Consider the following 21,532-nt stretch of genomic DNA (forward strand, 5'->3'; position numbering starts at 1 on the left):
AGACCATCGTGGCTAACACGGTGAAACCACGTCTCTACTAAAAATACAAAAAATTAGCCAGGTGTGGTGGCAGGCACCTGTAGTCCCAGCTACCTGAGAGGCTGAGGCAGGAAAATGGTGTGAATCCGGGAGGCAGAGCTTGCAGTGAGCAGATATCACGCCACTGCACTCCAGCTGGGGTGACAGAGCAAAACATCGTCCAAAAATAAAAATAAAAATAAAAATGAAAAAGAGGTGCCATGTGTACAAAAATCAATGCATATTTATGAACTTTATTTCAAATATATTTTCACACATTTTATCTAAATACATAATACAGAAGCCTGTGTGACTTGGGCAATGTGGCCAGGAGGGCCTGAGACTAACACATCCACCTCGGCAAAAGGACACAAAATATGTCTTATGGTCAGAAAAATCAACATTTTGTGTATTTACTTAGTTTACGAAAAGTACTGAAAATGCTATTATTAGCTGAATTTGTGATTTCCTTTTGAAATTCTGAGTTATCCTTATTTTTCCCATTTTGTTTTTGCACCAAGAAGACTGCAGTCAAATAAAACAGATACTACACGCACTCGTCGGGGCAGCCGTACTGCAGAAGCACGTTGATGCACTCCTGGCTGGAGGCCTGCCGGGCGTAGGTCAGCGCTGTGTTCCCGTGGGCATCTCGGGCCATGACGTCCACCCCGTACCAGATCAGGAGCTGCACCAGGACCACATTCCCCTTGCGGCAGGCCAGATGGAGCGCCGTGCAGCCGTCTCCCTCCCCACAGGTCTCGTTCACCTCCTCACGGGAGCCATGTGCCAGCAGCAGAATGGCTGTCCCCAGGTCCTCATCAGCGGTGGCCCGCAGCAGGCGCTGGCCCAGGGACAGCTCAGCGCAGGGTAGTGGGGCCAGAAAGAGCTTCTCCTCATATTTGGAACGGATCCACCGTTCCTTCTCTTCCCTCGTGGACTTTACTGAGGGTTTTGTCTGCCCCTGGCTGCTCCCTTCCCAGATGCTGTTGGCTAGGTCATTGCCAATAGATAACATAACCTTCCTGAGCTCAACTGGCCAGTCATCCAAGTCCAGAGATCGCACACGGGAAAGGCGGGTGCCCAGACTGCGGTGGATTCCTGAGCATTCAATACACATGAGGACTCCCAAGTTCAAACTGGCCCACTTAGGATTCTGGGTCTCACAGTCCACACAGTGGGAGTTCCCACGCATGTTTTGGATCGACTGCAGGGCCATGGCCTCGCTCTGGCTGGTCAGCTGGGATTTGCTTTTACTACTCTCGCATGACTGCAGGCTGGTCAGGATCTGGCTCTGGATGGCTTGGACCCAGGCATCCCGCTCCTCATATGTCGTGGCTTCAAAGTGCCACGTTTGGCCAGTGGCAGACACAATCATAAAGTTGTTGGTGCTTTTCTTCTTTAGGTGTTTCTTTTTATTGGCATGAGGAGAAGGGGGCGGGTTGAGCTTGGGGCTGGTGGTGCTGGAGATACTGGGGCTGAAGCACATGGAGTCACCCAGCCCGGTGTCCACGTCCTTGGATAGGCCATTGCTTTTAGAGCTGGAGATGGGTGCGCAGGCCGATGTGGCTAGGGATGGCCACTTTCCCGGGACTTTGATGGTAGATGTCCGAAGGTCAATCTCTTTTTTATGAATATTCTTCATATAATCACCTAAGCTTGAATAATAGGTGAGCATGCCATTGGAACATAGGGTGACATATTTCTTTTTCCATGTCTTCAGCCATTTCCCACTTCGCTTTAAGAGCATGCCCTGTTTAATGGGGATGGCTCTGCCGCTCCCGATGGTGTCAGCATGATTCTCCGGGGCTTTCCTCTCTTTGTCTGGGTCACTCCCTTTCTCAGATGTAAACAGGTTGGACGCGCATGGACTGCTTGCAAACGGGCGTGGGTGTGTTTGCAGTGGGAGGAACACTGAACTGAAGGTCCTCCTGGCTGGTGCTGGGAGTCGATGGAATGGAGGAGGAATAGTTATTTAAACTCCCACCTCCTTTTTTTTTCTTGGTAATGTGCACGGTGGAAACCTGTGTGGAACAGGAGGAATGGCTTCAAAAATTGGGTAGTGGCTTGCAGGGTCCTATAGACAGCTCACAATTACCTTTTAAAAAGATACATTTTCTGGGCCAGGCATGGTGGCTCACACCTGTAATCACAGCACTTTGGGAGGCCAAGGTGGGTGGATCACGAGGTCAGGAGTTCAAGACCACCCTGGCCAACATGGTGAAACCCTGTCTTTACAAAAAAAAAAAAAAGAAAAAAAAATAGCTGGGCATGGTGGCACATGCCTGTAATTCCAGTTACTCAGGAGGCTGAGGCAGGAGAATTGCTTGAACAGGGACCTGGGAGGCAGAGCCTGCAGTGAGCCAAGGTCGCACAATTGCACTCCAGCCTGGGCTACAGAAAGAGAGTCCATCAAAAAAAAAAAAAAAAAAGATACATTTTCTGTTGTTTGGATAGTATATTTACTCATACTAGCTCACTAACTAAACAGAGCTGCAAATCAGTTCTCACTCCAGCACATTCTTTTCACAACACTTAAGATGACTAAATGTAACATGAAATGGGGAAGATTTAAAAAAAGATGGCTTTGACTTCAGCATGAAACAGATACAAGTGTACGATGAAAATACAACCTCAATAAAAGTGCCACTTACCGCAAATGAGTGTAACTGTTCATCAAGTGTCCTCAAAGATCTATCTGCGTCTCTATAAAATAAGAAAGCGCATTACTTCAAAAACTGTTAATATCTTAGTATAATATTTGTTTAGTAAAATACTGCCTCCTGTGTGCTTTGGTGTTTACTTTACCAAAGCAGTTTTTACGAATTCTTCTCCTGGATCCTGACTTGCAGAGGGTTTCCTGACTTCTTCTTTCTCAGCACATCATGGCCTGTACCGTGAAGTCTTTTATATGATAACCAGTCAGAAATGCCCGTGAGTATTGACTCTCCCTAACAGGCCATGGCAATAAACCAAACATATTTTCACTCTTCTAACCACACATTGAAACACAAGAATGTTCTACAAAGCAGTAGTAGTAAACTTTAATAAATGTAAATGTGATTCAGATTTCCTAGCTTCCTTTCTCTTTAGTTCTCTGTAGTACACTCTCATGATGTATTTATGTACTTTCTGTTGTTTGAATGACAAACTCATCTGCCTTTTTAAGAGGCCAGTCTTTGATGAACTTTAAACTTCGTAAAACTAATGCATTGTGCCTATGTACAAACCAGTGGTTCTCCAAATGTGCTCTGTGGACCTCTCGGGATCCCGAAGACCCCTTCCAGAAGGCCTAAGAGGTCATAACTGTTCTTTTTTTTTTTTTTTTTTTTGAGACCAAGTTTTACTCTTGTTGCCCAGGCTGGAGTGCAATGGTGTGATCTCGGCTCATGGCAACCTTCGCCTCCCAGGTTCAAGTGATTCTCCTACCCCAGCCTCCCAAGTAGCAGGGATTACAGGCACCTGCCACCACTCCTGGCTAAGTTTTGTATTTTTAGTAGAGATGTGGTTTCACCATGTTGGCCAGGCTGGTCTTGAACTCCTAACCTCAGGTGATCCGCTTGCCTCGGCCTCCCAAAGTGCTGGGATTACAGGCCTGAGCCACTGTGCCTGGCCAACACTGTTCTGAATCATACTAATTAAACCTGAGAAAGCTGATGAAAAATTTTAAAAATTTGTGAAAGTAATACAAAGTCATTGCCTGCTTTTTCATTGACACTTGCCATGATTATATAAAAGCAAAACTGGGTACAATGGCTGGTTTCTCAGCATAAATCAAGGCAGTGGTACCAATTACATTAGTAGTCATTCTATTCTTCACTGTCCCCTACAGGTAAAAAACATAGCCTGAATTTCTTAAGAATGTCTTTGATGAAGCAGTAAAAATTAATGTTGTTAAATCTTGACATGTCTCTAATATTCTGAATAAGTGGAAAGTTAACCAGAAGCACTTTTTTTTTGTTCTTAAAGAATCTGTGATTTAACTGTGAACTGAAAAATCACTTTTTTCACAGAACATCATTTTTATTTAAAAGTACAACTGGGCCAGCGCAGTGGCTCACGCCTGTAAAATCCCAGCACTTTGAGAGGCCAAAGCAGGCAGATGGCTTGAGCTCCTTCAGGAGTTCAAGACCAGCCTAGGCAACATAATGAAACCCTGTCACTATCAAACATATAAGAAAATTAGCCTGGCGTGGTGCCACACATCTGTGGGCCCAGCTACACAGGAGCCTGAGGTGAGAGGATTGCTTGAGCTGAGATCATGCCAATGCACTCCAGCCAAGTGACAGAGTGAAACTCGGTCTAAAAAACCAGTTCAACTATCATTCTCAAAAATAAATGAAGTGAGAGGTTGTCACTTCAAGGGAAATACGTATTTGTTCCCAATGATAAAATTTAAGCTTTCCTGTGGACTTTGAAAAACTTGTTCCTTCTACTGTAGGCTTGGCAGCTTTTCAATACTTAAAGGCGTGTTAAAGTAAGATTGGTGGTTAAACTAAAAGTGATTTTTGACACAATAAAACATAAACCAATATATTCCAAGTAACTAATGCATGATATTATAAATGCAAGTATGGAGCAAAAGATCCATTTACTGTGCAAGAAAGATCAATGAGTACTCATGGAATAAATTTATTAATATGTAAAATGCCACCGTAACTAATTTAAGAAACCACCACTTGTGAAGTTTTGATTTAGTGTTAACAAATACCCACAACTGTCTGAAAACTTTAAAAATACACCTTCTACCAACTACATATTTGCATGAGGTTAGGTCATCTTATTGCTTCTTTTTTTCTTTTTTTGAGACAGAGTCTCTCTCTGTCACCCAGGCTGGGGTGCAATGGCGAGATCTCAGCTCACTGCAACCTCCACCTCCCAGGCTCAAGCGATTCTCCTGCCTCAGCCTCCCAAGTAACTGGGACTACAGGCATGCACCACCACGCCCAGCCATTTTTTGTACTTTCAGTAGAGGCGGGTTTTACCATGTTGGTCGGGCTGGTCTCAAACTCCTGACCTCAAGTGATCCACCCACCTTGGCCTCCCAAAATGCTGGGATTACAGGTGTGAACCACTGCGCCCCACCAGCTCATTGCTTTTTTTGTTTGTTTGTTTAGACAGAGTCTTGCTCTGTCACCCAGGCTGCAGTGCAATGGCACAATCTCAGCTCTCTGCAACCTCTGCCTCCCAAGTTCAAGTGGTTTTCCTGCCTCAGCCTCCAGAATAGGTGGGACTACAGGTGCGTGCCACCACGCCCAGCTAAGTTTTTGTATTTTTAGTAGAGACGGGGTTTCGCCGTGTTAGCCAGGATGGTCTCGATCTCCTGACCTTGTGATCCGCCTGCCTCAGCCTCCCAAAGTGCTGGGATTACAGGCGTGAGCCACCACAGCCAGCCTCTTATTGCTTCTTTAAAGCAAATTGCAAAGAAAGCTCTAGAGAATCCATTTGTCTCCTATTAAGCTCAACATGAGAGACTTTAAATAATATAAATACATGACACACTTTTTACTCAACCTTTTGTTGTAGAAAAGTTATTTTTCAATGAAAAATTTCTGTTAACAATACTGTTCTCAAGGAATATTTTCTGTTGTTATAACCTGGGTCATGGGTTACTACTGACATCTAGTTGGTAGAGGCCATGAATACTGCTAAACTCTCTGCAATGCACAAGACAGTCCTCACAACAAAGCATTATCTAGCCCATAATATCAACAGTGGTAAGGCTGTGAAATCTGAACTAAAAATAGATTTTGAAAAAATTTCAATTGTATAATTCTACCACACTAAATATCAATATAATCAATATAAACACATACTCTTTGAGATTCTCAATCATTTAAGAATTATGAGAGTCTTAAGGAACAAACAAAATACAAATAATTTGCTTCGATATTTTAGTAGGCACAATACAGCTTATGATGTCTAGAGCTGTGACCTAACACTGAGCTTGATATCTTGCAAAGTAATTAGCTAGAATAACAAGACAGGTTTCTAAAAAGCTCACCTTTGTGTGATATGATGAGGTATCTCCAAGGTCACACTGTGGAAGGAAAAAAAATTCATAACAATAGATGTTATCATTTGTTAGGCCTGAAGACATTTTTTAAAAGGGGGGCAGAGGAAACTCTCCTAGTGGCCCTGAAATTCAAATCTTCTAGTTCAGAACAGTACCATAAAGGCACTTTGTTTTCATTTCGTTTTTTACAAAAATATGAGAACCAAAATGCAAGGAAATATGCCGTTAGAAGACGCGTTTCTGTTGGTGATTACAATATATAAATAATAACAGATTTCCCTGTTATATGCTTTTCTACCCACGAAACCTTTCGTCCCGTGCGATTTATTTTATATATTTATTTATTTTTTGACCCAGAGTCTGTCTCTCTTGCTCAGACTGGACTGCAGTGGTGCCATCTTGACTCCTCACAACCGCCACCACCCAGGTTCAAGCGATTCTCATGCCTCAGCCTCCCAAGAAGCTGGGACTACAAGTTTGCGCCACTATGCCCAGATAATTTTTTTTTTGGGTGGGGGGGTGGATGGAGTTTCGCTCTTGTTGCCCAGGCTGGAGTGCAATGGTGTGATCTCAACTCACCACAACCTCTGCCTCCCGGGTTCAAGAGATTCTCCTGCCTCAGCCTCCCAAGTGGCTGGGATTACAGGCATGTGCCACCACGCCCAGCTAATTTTGTAGAGTGAGGCTCAAAACAGTTAACTGAGGGAAGGCAAATCTCAATTCTACAAATAGGTCTACACAATATTAGCACTTTTTAAAAAGCCTGTAACATTAGCATGTAAGATGGATATGTCTATAGTGCTTCAAGTAGTTTTCATCTCTGAAATAATTTTAAAATCACAGAATTTAAAGTTACATGCTGGAAAGGACCAATGACCTTATGTGACATTTAATTCAACACTCGTTTTACAGATCAGGGAAACAGACCTTAAAACTGAATTGCCCAAGGTCCCACCAAATAGGAGCAGTTTCTCGTCCTAAACTCAAATTAAGCAGTGGCTCTCAAACTTTGCTGCACATTAAAATCGCCTGAGAAGATTTAATATCTGCCTCATCTTCAACATGAGACATTTTAATTTAATTAGTATTGGGTATGGCTTTGGGCATCAAGGTTCTTGGTAAACGTTTCCCAGGTGATTTCAATCAGCAGCAAAGTTTGGAATGATTGAGCTGGGGTGAAAATCAGAATCTTCTGGGATGCTTTTCTTCACAGAAAGATGCCTCACATCCATCACGATTTTCCTAAAAGACTTCTCAGTGCCTAGAGATAGAGGGAAAATGGAGATGGGAAGATACATGTGTTTGCAGACTTGTATTTTGAAAAAAACCTTGCATAAGTGATCTCAGCGAGTTCCACCTATCCCACTGACAACAGTGCACTACTGATTCATCATAAAACATTTTTCAAAATATCTTCTTGAAGCCAATTTGCCCTACTAATTTGTTCAATAACTTTATTTCACCAATGGTGAATACACCAAATGATTATTTCTCAAACTTGCTGGTGGCAAATTAAAACTTACTATACTCTCAAAAGTAGACTTCTAAAAAGTAGAATAATGAGGAAAAAAGCACAAAATTTGTTTCAGCAAAATTAATCTTCAAAGCTGCTTTTGAATTATATGCTAACATATCAAAATCTTTGGAACTCAGAAGAAGCCAGGGACTCTAGTCAAAGTAATTTTTGTGTATGTGTGCTCAAAGATTTAAGAGACTTGGCTGACTACAGACATTTAGTGATTACTCAATAGGTCCCAAAGCTCAGGACTTGAGACAGAGTTTGAGTCCAGTTTTTGTTCGAAACACAATTTCCTCTCAACTATTGTTAAAAGGGAGGGAGGAAAGTGACATTATTATGAGTGTAAACTTGCCACTTTTAATTGAAGTAAAAGTTATTGACAATTGAATTAGTTAAAAAGGCTAGTGCATTTGAAACAAAATTGTTTATAAGCTAGTTATGTTTACAGAATGAAAAGTTAAAGAAAAAGACATTAATATTCTAAATTAGCACTTTCCAAACTGTATTCTAAAAATCAAGACTAATAACCCAAGGAGATGAGAATAATGTACACTGGACGGCCCCTGTGGAGCTGGTGGTGGTGTTGGTTGTTGTTCCTTTTAAAATAAACTTCATCTCAGGGTGCTCTCAAAGTGCATCTTTGTGGCCCACGAGGTGCTCATGCACAATGGGAGAAATTCAAAGGCAGATACACTGTGGTGCCAGAAGAAGAAAAGCTGTTCCTTCTTCCAAGGATAATGCCCAAAGTAGTGCACACTGATTTGGGCCTATGATGCATTGAAAAACTAAGTTTCCACAAAAAACATTCAATAAAGGGAACCTATCCTTCTCACTGTGTTCCACATTGTCTAAAGGCATAAAGGCATCAAAAAGATACACTGTTTCTGGGATTGCTTCTTTGCTAACTGATTTTTCCTTCCACTACGACGTCTAAGATTAAAAGAGAAACTGATACTTAATATTGAGAATCTGGATATCAATATATGGTTGACTCCAATTTCTTAAACTGATTGCTGAAGAGGACAACCAAATGGCTGAAATAATTTTAGAATAAAGGAATCTGTCCCTCGGCAGCATAGCTGTACTCACGATATTATTGTCATTGTAAGATAATGCTGGCTGGCTGTGCTGTCATCAAGGAATATTGTCGAACATGAGCTGTATTGTTGACTGAAACGCTCAGTAGATACCTGAAGGGGAAGGGAAGTGTAAGTCAAACTTATCAAAGTGTATTTTTTTTCTCAGTTAAAATGTCAAATGACAAAGCACTAAGATATGTCTTACACTCCATCAACTGCCTGAGTGTGGTATCATGTGCACTCTACAGAAAACCCATTGGAGGCTCTCAACTTCCAGAGATGATGTTTAAGATATGGGTTATAAAATGCTGCCCTTAATATGGTACCTGTCATCAAACCTAACAAGGATTTTATGAATTACCGTTAAAAATAATGGGAAAAGTCGGCTTCGCCGGGCGCGGTGGCTCACACCTGTAATCCTAGCACTTTGGGAGGTGGAGGCGGGCGGATCACGAGGTCAAGAGATCGAGACCATCCTGGATAACATGGTGAAACCCCGTCTCTACTAAAAATACAAAAAATTAGCCGGGCGTGGTAGCAGGCCCCTGTAGTCCCAGCTACTCGAGAGGCTGTAACAGGAGAATGGGGTGAACCCAGGAGGCGGAGCTTGCAGTGAGCCGAGTTCGCGCCACTGCACTCCAGGCCGGGAGACAAAGTGAGACTCCGTCTCAAAAAAAAAAAAAAAAAAAAAAAAAAAAGTTCAAAATAAGATTTCATTTTTTTCTACAGCAATAAAAAGCAGCCGAGAATTTCTATTAATTAATTAATTAATTTATTTATTTATTTATTCTTGAGACGGAGTCTCGCTCTGTCGCCCAGGCTGGAGTGCAGTGGCGCGATCTCGGCTCACTGCAAGCTCTGCCTCCCGGGTTCACGCCATTCTTCTGACTCATCCTCCTGAGTAGCTGGGACTACAGGTGCCCGCCACCATGCCCGGCTAACTTCTTGTATTTTTAGTAGAGACGGGGTTTCACCGTGTTAGCCAGGATGGTCTCGATCTCCTCACCTCGCCATCTGCCTGCCTCAGCCTCCCAAAGTACTGGGATTACAGGCGTGAGCCACGGCGCCCAGCCCTTCTATTATTTATTTACTACGATAAAATGTAATGTATTAAATAATCCTGCTACAAGAGCATTTTATTGCAGTGAATACAAGACTAATGCATTTACTAAATTGCTAATCCTAAATGTATTATTTCAGGTGATATTGTTACAAAAGAAGTGTTTCAGATTCAGAGGCTCTGTGTGCCAGGGCTGCTAGGCCACCAACAAGTGAGGAAGCCATAGGTTTCTCTAGTCCTATTTTCTTATGTGGAGGATAAAAAGAGTATCACTTAAATATTCTCTCACACCCTGAAAACAAATGACAACTTAAAAAATCTAACTTTCACTTCATGTTTAAATAAGACTGCCAAGACATGACTCAAATGAGACTCTCGGAGAATACTTTGCATTCACTTCAAAACTTGATCAATTTCATTCTATAAATCATCTGACCTGCACCTAGCCATTTTCCTGCTCTACCCCTGCTCTCTGCCTAGAATACTGCTTTTCTCTTTCCTTGCTTCAGCAAGCTCGACTCCATCTACCCTCTTGGATCTCTTTGTCGGCAGCCACACCAAAAAATGTATTTTTATACACTAATTAGTTGAATTCACCACTGCTTACAAGATGCTAATTCCTGCAGAGTATTCCCCTCGTGAGAAAGTATGCCTCTCCATAAGAGTAAGGGAGGGCCCTTACTCTTCCTACCTCCAGCTGCTGAGCATAGAGTTTTGAGTAAATCCAAAACTTCAACAAGTGTTTGACAATTCAGTTATCATTTGGAAGGTAAGTCTTACTACATTTAATTCAGCAAAAACACTACTAACAGTTTACTGTTTATAGGTATTATTTAAGGTAGTCACAAAATAGAAACAAATAATCTAACGTCAGTCAGCATAAATGAGAGTATGAAATTTTACAATATTTAACAAGAAATGGAAGGGGTTACTTAGTAGTTTTAAGGTTTAATGACAAAAACTAGAAAATAATCGTACCTAGTAATTTAGTAAGTCAAAACCAAAGCCTTACCATCAAAGGTGCAGTACCCATTGGATGCGGATGCCCACGCACTGACTTCTTCTGCTGTACCTGCTGCCTCTCATTTTAACCCATTAAAAATACTAAAGTTGTTTTCCTTGTAGACATCTTTCACCTCCTTGGTTAGGTCTATTCCGAAGTATTTTATTTTAGTTTAGTTTATTTTTGCAGTTATCAGAAAAGGGGTTGAGTTCTTGGTTTGATTCTAAGCTTGGTCGCTTTTGGAGTCTAACAGAGCTACTGATTTGTGTACATTCATTTTGTCTCCTGAAACCTTGCTGAATTCATTTATCGGTTCTAGGAGCTTTTTGGAGGAGTCTTTAGGGTTTCCTAGGTATATGATCATATCATCATCAAACAGCAACAGTTTGACTTCCTCTTTACTGATCTGCATGCCTTTTATTGTTTTCTCTTGTGTGATTGCTCTGGCTAGGCCTTCCAGTAGTATGTTGAATACAAGTGGTGAGAGTGGGCATCCTTGTCTTGTTCCAGTTCTCGGGGGGAATGCTTTCAACTTTTCCCCCTTTCAGTATTATGTTGGTTGTGGGTTTGTCATAGATGGCTTTTATTACATTGAGCTATGACCCTTGTATGCTGATTTTGCTGAGGGTTTTAATCATAAAAGGATGCTGCATTTTGTCAAATGCTTTTTCTGCATCTGTTAAGATGATCGTGTGATTTTTTGTTTTTAATTCTGTTTATGTGGTATATCACATTTATTGACTTGTGTATGTTAATCCATCCCTGCATCCCTGGTATGAAACCCATTTGATCATGGTGGATTATCTTTTTTTTTTTTTCTGACATGGAGTCTCGCTCTGTTGCCCAGGCTGGAGTATGCAGTGCGGTGATCTTGGCTCACTGCAACCTCTGCCTCCCAGGTTCAAGCGATTCTCCTGCCTCAGCCACCTGAGTAGATGGGATTACAGGTGAGCGCCACCACGCCCGGCTAACTTTTGTATTTTTAGTAGAGATGGGGTTTCACCATGTTGGCCAGGCTGGTCTCGAACTCCTGACCTCATGATCCGTCCGCCTCAGCCTCCCAAAGTGCTGGGATTACAGGTGCGAGCCACCGTGCCTGGCTGGATTATCTTTTTGATATGCCGTTGGGAACTACAAAACGTTGCTGAATGAAGTCATGGACACAAACAAATGGAAAGACACCCCATGCTCATGAATGGGTAGAATGAATATTGTGAAAATGACCGTACTGCCAAAAGCAATCTACAAATTCAATGCAACTCCCATCAAAATACCACTATCCTTCTTCATAGAACTAGAAAAAACAATCCTGAAATTTATATGGACCAAACAAGAACCGGCATAGCCAAAACAAAACTAAGCAAAAACAACAAATCTGGAGGCATGACATTACCTGATTTCAAACTATACTATAAGGCCATAGTCACCAAAATAGGTCGGTACTGATATAAAAATAGGCATATACACCAATGGAACAGAATAGAGAACCCAGAAATAAACTCAAATAACTATAGCCAACTGATTTTCAACAAAGCCACCTAAAACATAAAGTGAAGAAAGTAAACCCTATTCAACAAATGGTGCTGGGATAATTGGCAAGCCACATGCGGGAGAATGAAACTGGATCCTCAACTCTCACCTTACACAAAAATTAACTCAAGATGGATCAAGGACATAAATCTATGACCTGAAACCATAAAAGTTCTAGAAGATAACATTGGAAAAACCCGTCTAGACACTGGCTTAGGCAAAGACTTCATGACCAAGAACACAAAAGCAAATGCAACAGACACAAATACGTGAGACTTAACTAAAGAGCTTCTGCACAGGAAAAGGAACAATCAGCAGAGTATACAGACAATCACAGAGTGGGAGGAAATCTTCACAGTCTATACATCTGACAAAGGGCTATTATCCAGAATCTATGAGGAACTCAAACAAATTACAATTACAAAAACATGGAACCAGCCCAAATGCCCATCAATCAATGAGCAGATAAAGAAACTGTGATATACATACATATATATATATATATATATATGAGGAATACCACCTCAGCCATAATAAGGAATAAATTATAGCATTCCCAGCAACCTGGATGGAAGTAAGACTATTATTCTAAGTGAAATAACTCAGCATGGAAAACCAAATATCATGTTCTCTTTCATACGTGGGAGCTAAGCTATGAGGATGCGAAGCCATAAGAATGATACAATGGACTTTGGCGAATTGGGAGAAAGGCTGGGAGGAGCGTGAGGGATAAAAGACTACAAATTGGGTTCAGCGGATACTGCTCAGGTGATGGGTGCACCTAAATCTCACAAATCATCACTAAAGAACTTAGTCATGTCACCAAATGCCACCTGTTCCCCCAGAAACCTATGGAAATAATAAATAAATAAATAAAGTACAGCATTTTTCTCAGCAAACATAAAATAAAACAAAGACTAAAGTTCATATTTTTCACTCTCCTTTTGGGCAGGACAAATTTTAGATAGGTTTTTAAAGAATTAGTAACTTTTTTCCTTTTTACAAGACAGGGTCTCCCTTTGTTGCCCAGGCTGGAGTGCAGTGGTGCAATTATAGTTAACTGCAGCCTCAAACTCCTGAGCTCAAGCGATCCTCTGCCTCAGCCTCCTGAGTAGGTAATACGAAAGGCGCATGCCACCAGGCCTGGCTAATTTGTTATTTAACCTTTTTGTAAACATGAGGTCTTGCTATGTTGACCAGGCTAAAAATGAACAAATTTTAATTAGCTTAAATATTTCTAACACTTTGGGCATTCAGGAAAACAGCTCCATCTATGTTGTGAAGTAATGGGAAGTATATGGCAGTGGATAAACTTTGAATGAAAATATTAAACAAGGCCTGAGGAGAAAAGTGTAATATGCTTATTATAGATACATTAATTTAAAAAATTCTCTGGCTTAATATCATTAATTATACTCAAATTAGACTTTGATTTAAACATAGGTCCTAAATTTGGATTAAATATAATAGATTGACCACAAATTTATTTCGTCTCCCTCCAGAAGCCTCATCAGTCATAAAATAAAGGTTACGCCCATGACCAGCACAAAAGGCTGACAGAGATAATTTTTAATAAATGCTGAGACATAAAAAGTAGATAAAGGAGTGGTAAATAACACAGAAACACAACTTTGGTGCCTACAGAAAGTGACTGGAACAGAAGCGAGCCAGTTTGTCTTGCAGAACTAAAGGCAGGTTGTGAACTTACAGGCAAATGGCACTTTGGAAAGTAGGGTAAAATGTAAAAAAAAAAAAGTCAGCAAGGTCAGTTGCAAATCTCTAACTAGAGCCCCAAGTCCACCTGTCCTTCCATCTGACAAGAAACTTAGATGTGTGTTCTCCGGATATATCAAACCTTAGAATTTCTGGCTCAGAGATACCATGGCTTAAACCTGAGATATAAAGAAAACTGTACACCAAAAATGGAACTCCAACTTTCTTCGCTAACTCTGCTTTTCCTTTCCAGGCCTGCTTTTCCTTTCCAGGCAGAAAATTGGGAGATCCTTCTCAGAAGAAACTGAAATGTCTTCAATAAAGATCCCCAGATAATACACTGAGGTCTCCCAAATGAAAAGCTAGTCAGACTTCTAAGGCCTCACACTGAGTGCTATCAGTTAACAGAAATCCTGCTTCTAAATAAAGCAGGCCAGGGACCACCCCACATTGGAGGGAAGCCTCCAAGAAAAGAGATCAAAACAGTAGAAACAAGGAATTGATAGGACCAGTCAAAATCAGGAGCAAAACTTTAAAAAAAAATCTTAAAACACTCTCAAAAAATATAAAATTCAATAGAAATAGTAAAGGATAAAGTCACCGAATATCCCAGAACTAGAATAAAAAGACAAACTGAAAAAAATAGAAGGGGAAAAATTAAAAATCAATGCAGGTGTACTGGTCTAAGCAGCCTAGCATCTGAATAACAAGACTATCAGTAAAAAAGGAACAGAGAAAATAAAAAAAAAAATTCTCAAGAAGAGATAGTCTGCAGGTTTAGTAGCCTCAATAAAATGAAAAGATCCCCAACAAGCTGTTATAAAATTTCAGAACCTTAGAGAGAGAGATTCTAAAAAGCTTCCGCAGATAACTAAAACCTGGTTGTAAATAACATATTACACACCGGCAATAGATTCAAGAACAACACTGTAATAAGAGCACAACTGCAAAATGTCTTCAGAACCATACAATTTAGATTCAACCTAGAGGTGTACTCTCTATCAAAGAGGAGGGATTTTAACATCTCCACCCAGGAAAATGTGTTCAAGTACAACTAGAGACGATAACAGGACAGAAGGAAACACAGAATCTAGGACTCAGGTGATCCCACACAAGACAGCAGTTACGTGAGATCCCAAAAGACTTTAACGAGTTAGCCCAGAAAAGCAGACATCGAGCATATCTAGGGAAACCCACGCTATATTGAACTAGGATGACAAAAGGCCAAAGAAAGTTGCCCCCCACACAAACATAAAAAGGAACAGATGTGTTTTCACAGATGGAAAATATCTTTGAAAGGCATGCGATAAATGCTACAATACTTGGGGGAAAAACAGCTGTTAGAAAACAGGCAAATGAATATAGTCAGAAAATTAGCTTCATGCTAAAAAATAATGGATGTGAAAGCAAACAGAGCACCCAGAGCCTACTTAACGATATTTGGATAGATAAACTAATGTAGGCTAGGAAAAAAGAAGATCCAGGAGAATTGCAGAAGTGCTCAGATTTCAGAACTGTTTCAGAGACAGGATGAAGGACATGGAATGCAGAGGCACAGTGAAAACACCATATGACTTAGCAGTGAATATTTGCAGAGTCATAATCATGTAAATATTACTGATTTAATTAAAAAGTGTGCTACAATTGGAAGAAACACAGGGAGAAACATAAGATCATGGTGTAGCGGGGAGGGTATGCTTTTACCTGCTGTGATAGAAAGTCAATAGACAGTGCTGGCAATTAACTTAGCTATTCTATTTTTGTTCTTTCATTAAAAATAAGATTAAATATTTAAGGCTTTTTTTTTTTTTTTTTTTTTTTGAGACAGAGTTTCGCTCTGTTGCTCAGGCTGGAGTGCAATGGTGCGATCTTGGCTCACTGCAATCTCCGCCTCCTGGGTTCAAGTGATTCTCCTGCCTCAGCCTCCTGAGTAGCTGAGATTACAGGCATGCACCACCACGCCCGGCTACTTTTGTATTTTTAGTAGATACAGAATTTCACCATGTTGGTCAGGGTTGTCTCAAACTCCTGACCTCAGATGATCAGCCTGCCTCGGCCTCCTAAAGTGCTGTGATTACAGACGTTAGCCACCATGCCCAGCCTTAAGGCAGATCTTTTGAACCAGACTATTGAAATTTAACTTAAGTGTCAGAAATCTTTAAAAGGTGGACACGCTAAGCTAAACACTTTTCTGGATAAATTTAATACTCAGGAAAACAGAAGAGATTTAGAAAATCCACTAAAAGAGGTCCAGGCTACCACCACCAGGTCCACATTGTAATTTAAAGAAATCAAGAGAGACATCCTTTTATGTCAAACTATCAATTTCTTAACTATTTGAGTGTTTACTTACATGGTTTGTACAGTTGCTTCTTCTTATTTCTACAACTAAGAATAAAAAAAAAAACCTGGTCACTTCTGATACAAATACCATAAAATAAAAGTAGTTGTTAACATCTTACTGATTACTCCTATGAAAAATGAGACAAAATTCCATTTAAAAAAATAATTTTCAATAATTTATAATTTAAATTATCTGGCATGATTAATTTCATAAGTCAAATCTAAAAACTTAGATTTTCATTTAGTTTACTTTTTGTTTCTATTATGTAAAAATGAAAGAATCCTCATGTACAAAAGAAAAGGGCAAAAAAATTAGGCCAGATGAAAAATTTAGCTAATAAAAAGTTTAACTGTTGCATATATGAGCCATGATCCATTAGTATTCTCTCATTCTGCATTTACACATAGCTTACTTTAATTATCAGACTCTAAGAGCTAACAGCTCTAAGAACTACTTCCTGACCAGACACCTATCTCTAGATGCAACAGAATCCCTGTAAGCATCTTGAACCACACTTAGTGGTTATCTACTAATATGTCACTAAAAACAAAACAAAATTAAAAAACGGTCTTTACACAACTGGAAAGTAACCTATCTTAAATTTTTTTTTTTTTTTGAGATGGAGTCTCACTCTGTCACCTAGGCTCGAGTGCAGTGGCGGGATCTCAGCTCACTGCAACCTCTGCCTCCCAGGTTCAAGCAATTCTTCAGCCTTAGCCTCCTGACTAGCTGGGACCACAGGCACGTGCCACCATGCCTAGCTAATTTTTTTTTGTATTTTTAGTAGAGACAGGGTTACACTGTGTTAGCCAGGATGGTCTTGATCTCCTAACCTTGTGATCCACCCACCTCAACCTCCCAAAGAGCTGGGATTACAGGTGTAAGCCACAGAGCCTGGCCTAAATTTTGATGTTAAAATAAGTATACAAACCTAATTGCACATGGTGTCTGCAGCACAAAAAATCATTTTTTTTCCCTAAAAAGAGGCCAGAATAATAAAAGCCCCAAGAGGGACTTGGGCCATGCTTTGTTTCCTACACTGCCTCTGCCTCTGATGCTGGAAGGGCCTTGTAGGCAAAAGTTCCTACCACTGAAGAGTGAGGGACATGGAATAGCTTTTCTTTCACTGCTTCCATGCTGTCTAGGTGTGAGAAGCCCATGGCTCTGGAAGGAACTGGGAAATACAATTCTGATATGTTTTGGATATGTTGCCCCTCCAAGTCTCATGTTAACATGTGACCCTTAATGTTGGAGATAGGGCCTAGTGGGAGGTATTTGGGTAATGGCAGTGGATTCCTTATGAATGGCTTGGTCCCATCCCCATGGTAATAAGCAAATTCTCATTACGGTAATTTAAAAGACTGTGGTACTGGCTAGGTGCAGTGGCTGAAGCCTGTAATCCCAGCACTTTGGGAGGCTGAAGTGGGTAGATCACTTGAGGTCAGGAGTTTCAGACCAGCCTGGCCAACATGGTGAAACCCTGTCTCTACCAAAAATACAGAAATTAGCCAGGTGTTATGGTGCCCACCTATAGTCCCAACTACTCGGGAGGCTGAGGCAGGAGAATTGCTTGAACCTGGGAGATGGAGGTTGTAGTGAGCCAAGATCGTGCCATTGCACTCCAGCCTGGGCAACAGAGTGAGACTCCATTTCAAAAAAAAAAGAGTGTCGTACCTTCCCCCTTCCCCTCTCTCCTCCCTCTTTCACGGTGTGGAACCCCTGCTTCCCCTTTGCCTTTTATCATGATTGTAAGTTTGCTGAGGCCCTCATCAGAAGCAGATGTTAAAGCCATGTTTGTACAGCCTGAAAATCTTTGAGCCAATTAAACCTCTTTTTGTTATAAATTACCCATCCTTAGGTATCACTTTATAGTAATGTAAAAAATGAAGACAAATTCTAACCAGAAATAACTGACTCAAGATGGGCAAAGTCTACTCAAACTATAAAAACAAAGGTTACAAACTCCCGTGTTTTACTGTGCTGCATTACTTTGCATATTATTATAGAACCCTCACTTGTATTCTTGCTGTTTAAGTCAACTGGAAAACTTGGCTGTGTATGGCTTGTTGGCAAATAAATGAGGATTTAACATAACATTAAGGGAAATAAGCAGGAGTAGGGCATGTTTAAATTTACATTACATTAATAACCTAAAACTTTTGAGTAGCATGAACTTGGATGTGGTAAATGAATGTGGTCAGAGGACTGTGTAAGAGGAGGCCCAAATCACAGATTCAATCCCTGATGATAAACAACTATGTTTTTTAATTTGTTTAAATGAAAACCAAGCTGAAGCCTAAGTTCTACCATTCATCTTTAAAGTGTACTTTTTGGAGCAAGGGAAAAGGGATTATAAATAAAGATAAATCCATTAATTATAAATAAAGATAAATCCAAGAATTATAAAGAGAAATCCATGACTCCTCCATCACATGACAAATTAATTGTGTTGATAAAAAGATGGCAAAATGTATAAACAAAAAGGTTACACGTTTTCACTAACATCATAACAACTAAAGGAAAGTATATCACATATTAAAATAAGACAAGTGAACATGTGAAACATTTAAACCAATATGAGTTTTTCTAAATACTTTCTATAACCTGATCAAACAAGAGCTTTTATTCTTTCTCTTGGCGGAAAAAACAATGTTGTCTCACCATCTGTTTGAGAGTTCCTCTGGAATATTGTGCTTGCCTCTGGATTGGCAGAAGGGTTAAACTCCAAAGCTATATGCATAGAGGAAGAAAAGAAAAAAAGATGTAATCATTGATAAAAATTTATCAACTCGTTTATTCGACTGCTGCATTTAGGCTATTTCACTATCTCTACTTTGATTCTTATCCATTGAAATGAATGTATAGACATAAGATAGAGCCAGGCAAGATGGCACATGCTTGTAGTCCCAGCTACTCAGGAGGCTGAGATGGGAAAATCATTTGAACCCAGGTCAGGAAGTTGAGGCCAGCATGAGTAACATAATGACACCCCCCTTTATTTAAAAAAAAAAAAAAATGAAGAGGTAAATTTTGGCTTTGAGTTGTGTAAAATCAACTTTGCATAAAATAAATCAAGAGGGCAGTAAGTTTTAAAAGACAGGTCTATTTTATAGGCAAAATATAAGATGTATTCTAGAGTTTTTAAAATTTTTAAAAAGTAAATTCATCATATCTGTCACTTCCATTTCATTCTGAGGACACAGAATCTTAGTTCGCTTGAGTAGCTGTCTTCCATAGTCATGTGATATCTCTATTTTTCATTTCTTCATTAGCAATACATAGGGAGAACATACACAGGCCTTATTTGTATTGGAAAGGGCCAAGTGAGACATACATAAACTGTGTTGTAATCCTAAAGAATGACAATAAAGAGCCATTTTTGGGCTCTCATCCAACACTACCCATCTACTAACTGGTATGTAACATCCATCAGGCTTTCCTAACATCACCAAGCAGAGTATAAGTTTACACAAGTACTTACATGCTTTGTGTATAAAAGTACAATCAATTAATTCACATAATACATTTGTTTATTCTAAAGCAATCCTTAAATATCTTGAAATGTGAAGATAGTACTTCCAAGTTACAAAGTCACACTCATAATGATTCTTAATTATCCTACCTCTTTAAAAATTAAGAGCCCAACCAAAGTTTAAATAGAAGAGCTATAAGACATTTCCTCTATAGTAATGAAATCTCTGGCATTTAAATGAAACCAATAAGCCAACTGGATTTAATATGTTTATGATGCAATGTTTTCTATTTTGAAAATTTCAGTTTTTATTCAAGAACCATATTATTACCCAGAATCACTTTTACTTAGATTCATCTCTTTGCAAAATTTTAGAGGCAAACCAACTAATTGTTTTCGCTTTTCTACCGGCTCCCATCCCCTGCCTCTGCCAGCAGTGAAGAGACTAAAAAACTCCAACTTTCTTTCCTTTTTTTGTTGTGAGACGGAGTCTCGCTCTGTCACCTGGCTGGAGAGCATTGGCATGATCTCTGCTCACTGCAACCTCCACCTCCCAGGTCCAAGCAATTCTCCTGCCTCAGCCTTGTGAGTAGCTGGAACTACAGTCATGCACCACTACGCCCAGCTAATTTTGCATTTTTTTTTTTTTAGTAGAGATAGCGTTTCACCATGTTGGCCAGGCTGGTCTCGAATTCCTGACCTCAGGTGATCCACCTGCCACGGCCTCCCAAAGTGCTGGGATTACAGGCGTGAGCCACCAAGCCCAGCCAAAACTGTAACTTTCTTATCTTTGAACAAGATGCTATTGTCAGGAGGGGAAAGGACAAACGGGGAGCTACGGCAATAAACACTCTTACAGGGAAGGTCTGACATTTTAACCTGCAATCTTTATATTACACATTAAAAGTCTACATTGACGTTTCATGTGTTTTGAAAGTTTTGACCATGAACCAATCCCCACCTCTCTTTTAGAACAACGAGGTAAGTAAAGTTTGTTAAGTCACCAGAATAAATCTGGAGACACATTTTCTGTTAAAGTAAGAATTTTAAAGTAATCAGAGCCTCATAGGTAAACTCCTTTGAGAAACCCCAAACACACACACACAACCATTTTTCTGCAGCCCTGGCTGTGACATTTCACACCTTTCACAATTATTTTAAGCACTCTCCTTTTTTCTTTTTCCTTCTGTGTTCAAATTATAGTTAGAAGAAACTAAGCAGCTTCTATCAAGGTGACTTAGAGCAGCCCATTAAGAATACTATATAGCCCCTCCCGTGGCAACCTCCATTCTGATTTTAAATAAGAAATCCCCAAATATTTGAATAGGAACTGTCCTGAGATTTGGCTACTTTAACAAAGGAAACAATTAGGCACTTACCTGGTTCCTTCACTTAGGTACCATCTGGATAGGTACAAAGAAAAAATAAGATGGGTACTGAAAAGTTGGGATATTTGAGTTTTTATTGAGAAAAGGAAGAGAATAGTTCAAAGAAGCCTAAACAAAGTCCCACAGGATAATAAACATAGCTACAGACACTGTTGTCTCACCATCTGTTTGAGAGTTCCTCTGGAATGTTGTGCTTGCCTCTGGATTGGCAGAAAGGTTAAACTCCAAAGCTATATATATAGAGGGAGAAAAGAAAAAAGGTGTAATCATTTATAAAAATTTATCAACTCATTTATTCAACTGCTGCTTATTCGACAAGAGCCATAAATAAATGGTCCCATGCCAGCCTGGGAGAATGCGATGAGAGAGCAAGAAATGGGTGATTGGGAGGGG

At 40.1% G+C, this 21,532-nt stretch overlaps 1 protein-coding gene across 1 annotated transcript in view; it reads right to left on the reverse strand.

Moving 5' to 3' along the window:
* Window positions 1–252: 252 nt before the first annotated feature.
* Window positions 253–21,532, reverse strand: part of AGAP6 (ArfGAP with GTPase domain, ankyrin repeat and PH domain 6) — a 34,231-nt gene continuing 12,951 nt past the window's right edge. Inside the window, 8 exon segments of the mRNA XM_055353244.2 lie at window positions 253–1,877; window positions 1,879–2,039; window positions 2,670–2,721; window positions 6,020–6,055; window positions 8,640–8,740; window positions 16,289–16,323; window positions 18,941–19,009; window positions 21,301–21,369. Of these exon segments, the coding sequence (XP_055209219.2) occupies window positions 566–1,877; window positions 1,879–2,039; window positions 2,670–2,721; window positions 6,020–6,055; window positions 8,640–8,740; window positions 16,289–16,323; window positions 18,941–19,009; window positions 21,301–21,369 (1,835 nt within the window). The 3' untranslated portion in view covers window positions 253–565.

The sequence above is a fragment of the Gorilla gorilla genome, chromosome 8 (assembly GCF_029281585.2).
Source record: "Gorilla gorilla gorilla isolate KB3781 chromosome 8, NHGRI_mGorGor1-v2.1_pri, whole genome shotgun sequence".
NCBI classification, from domain to species: Eukaryota; Metazoa; Chordata; class Mammalia; order Primates; family Hominidae; genus Gorilla; species Gorilla gorilla.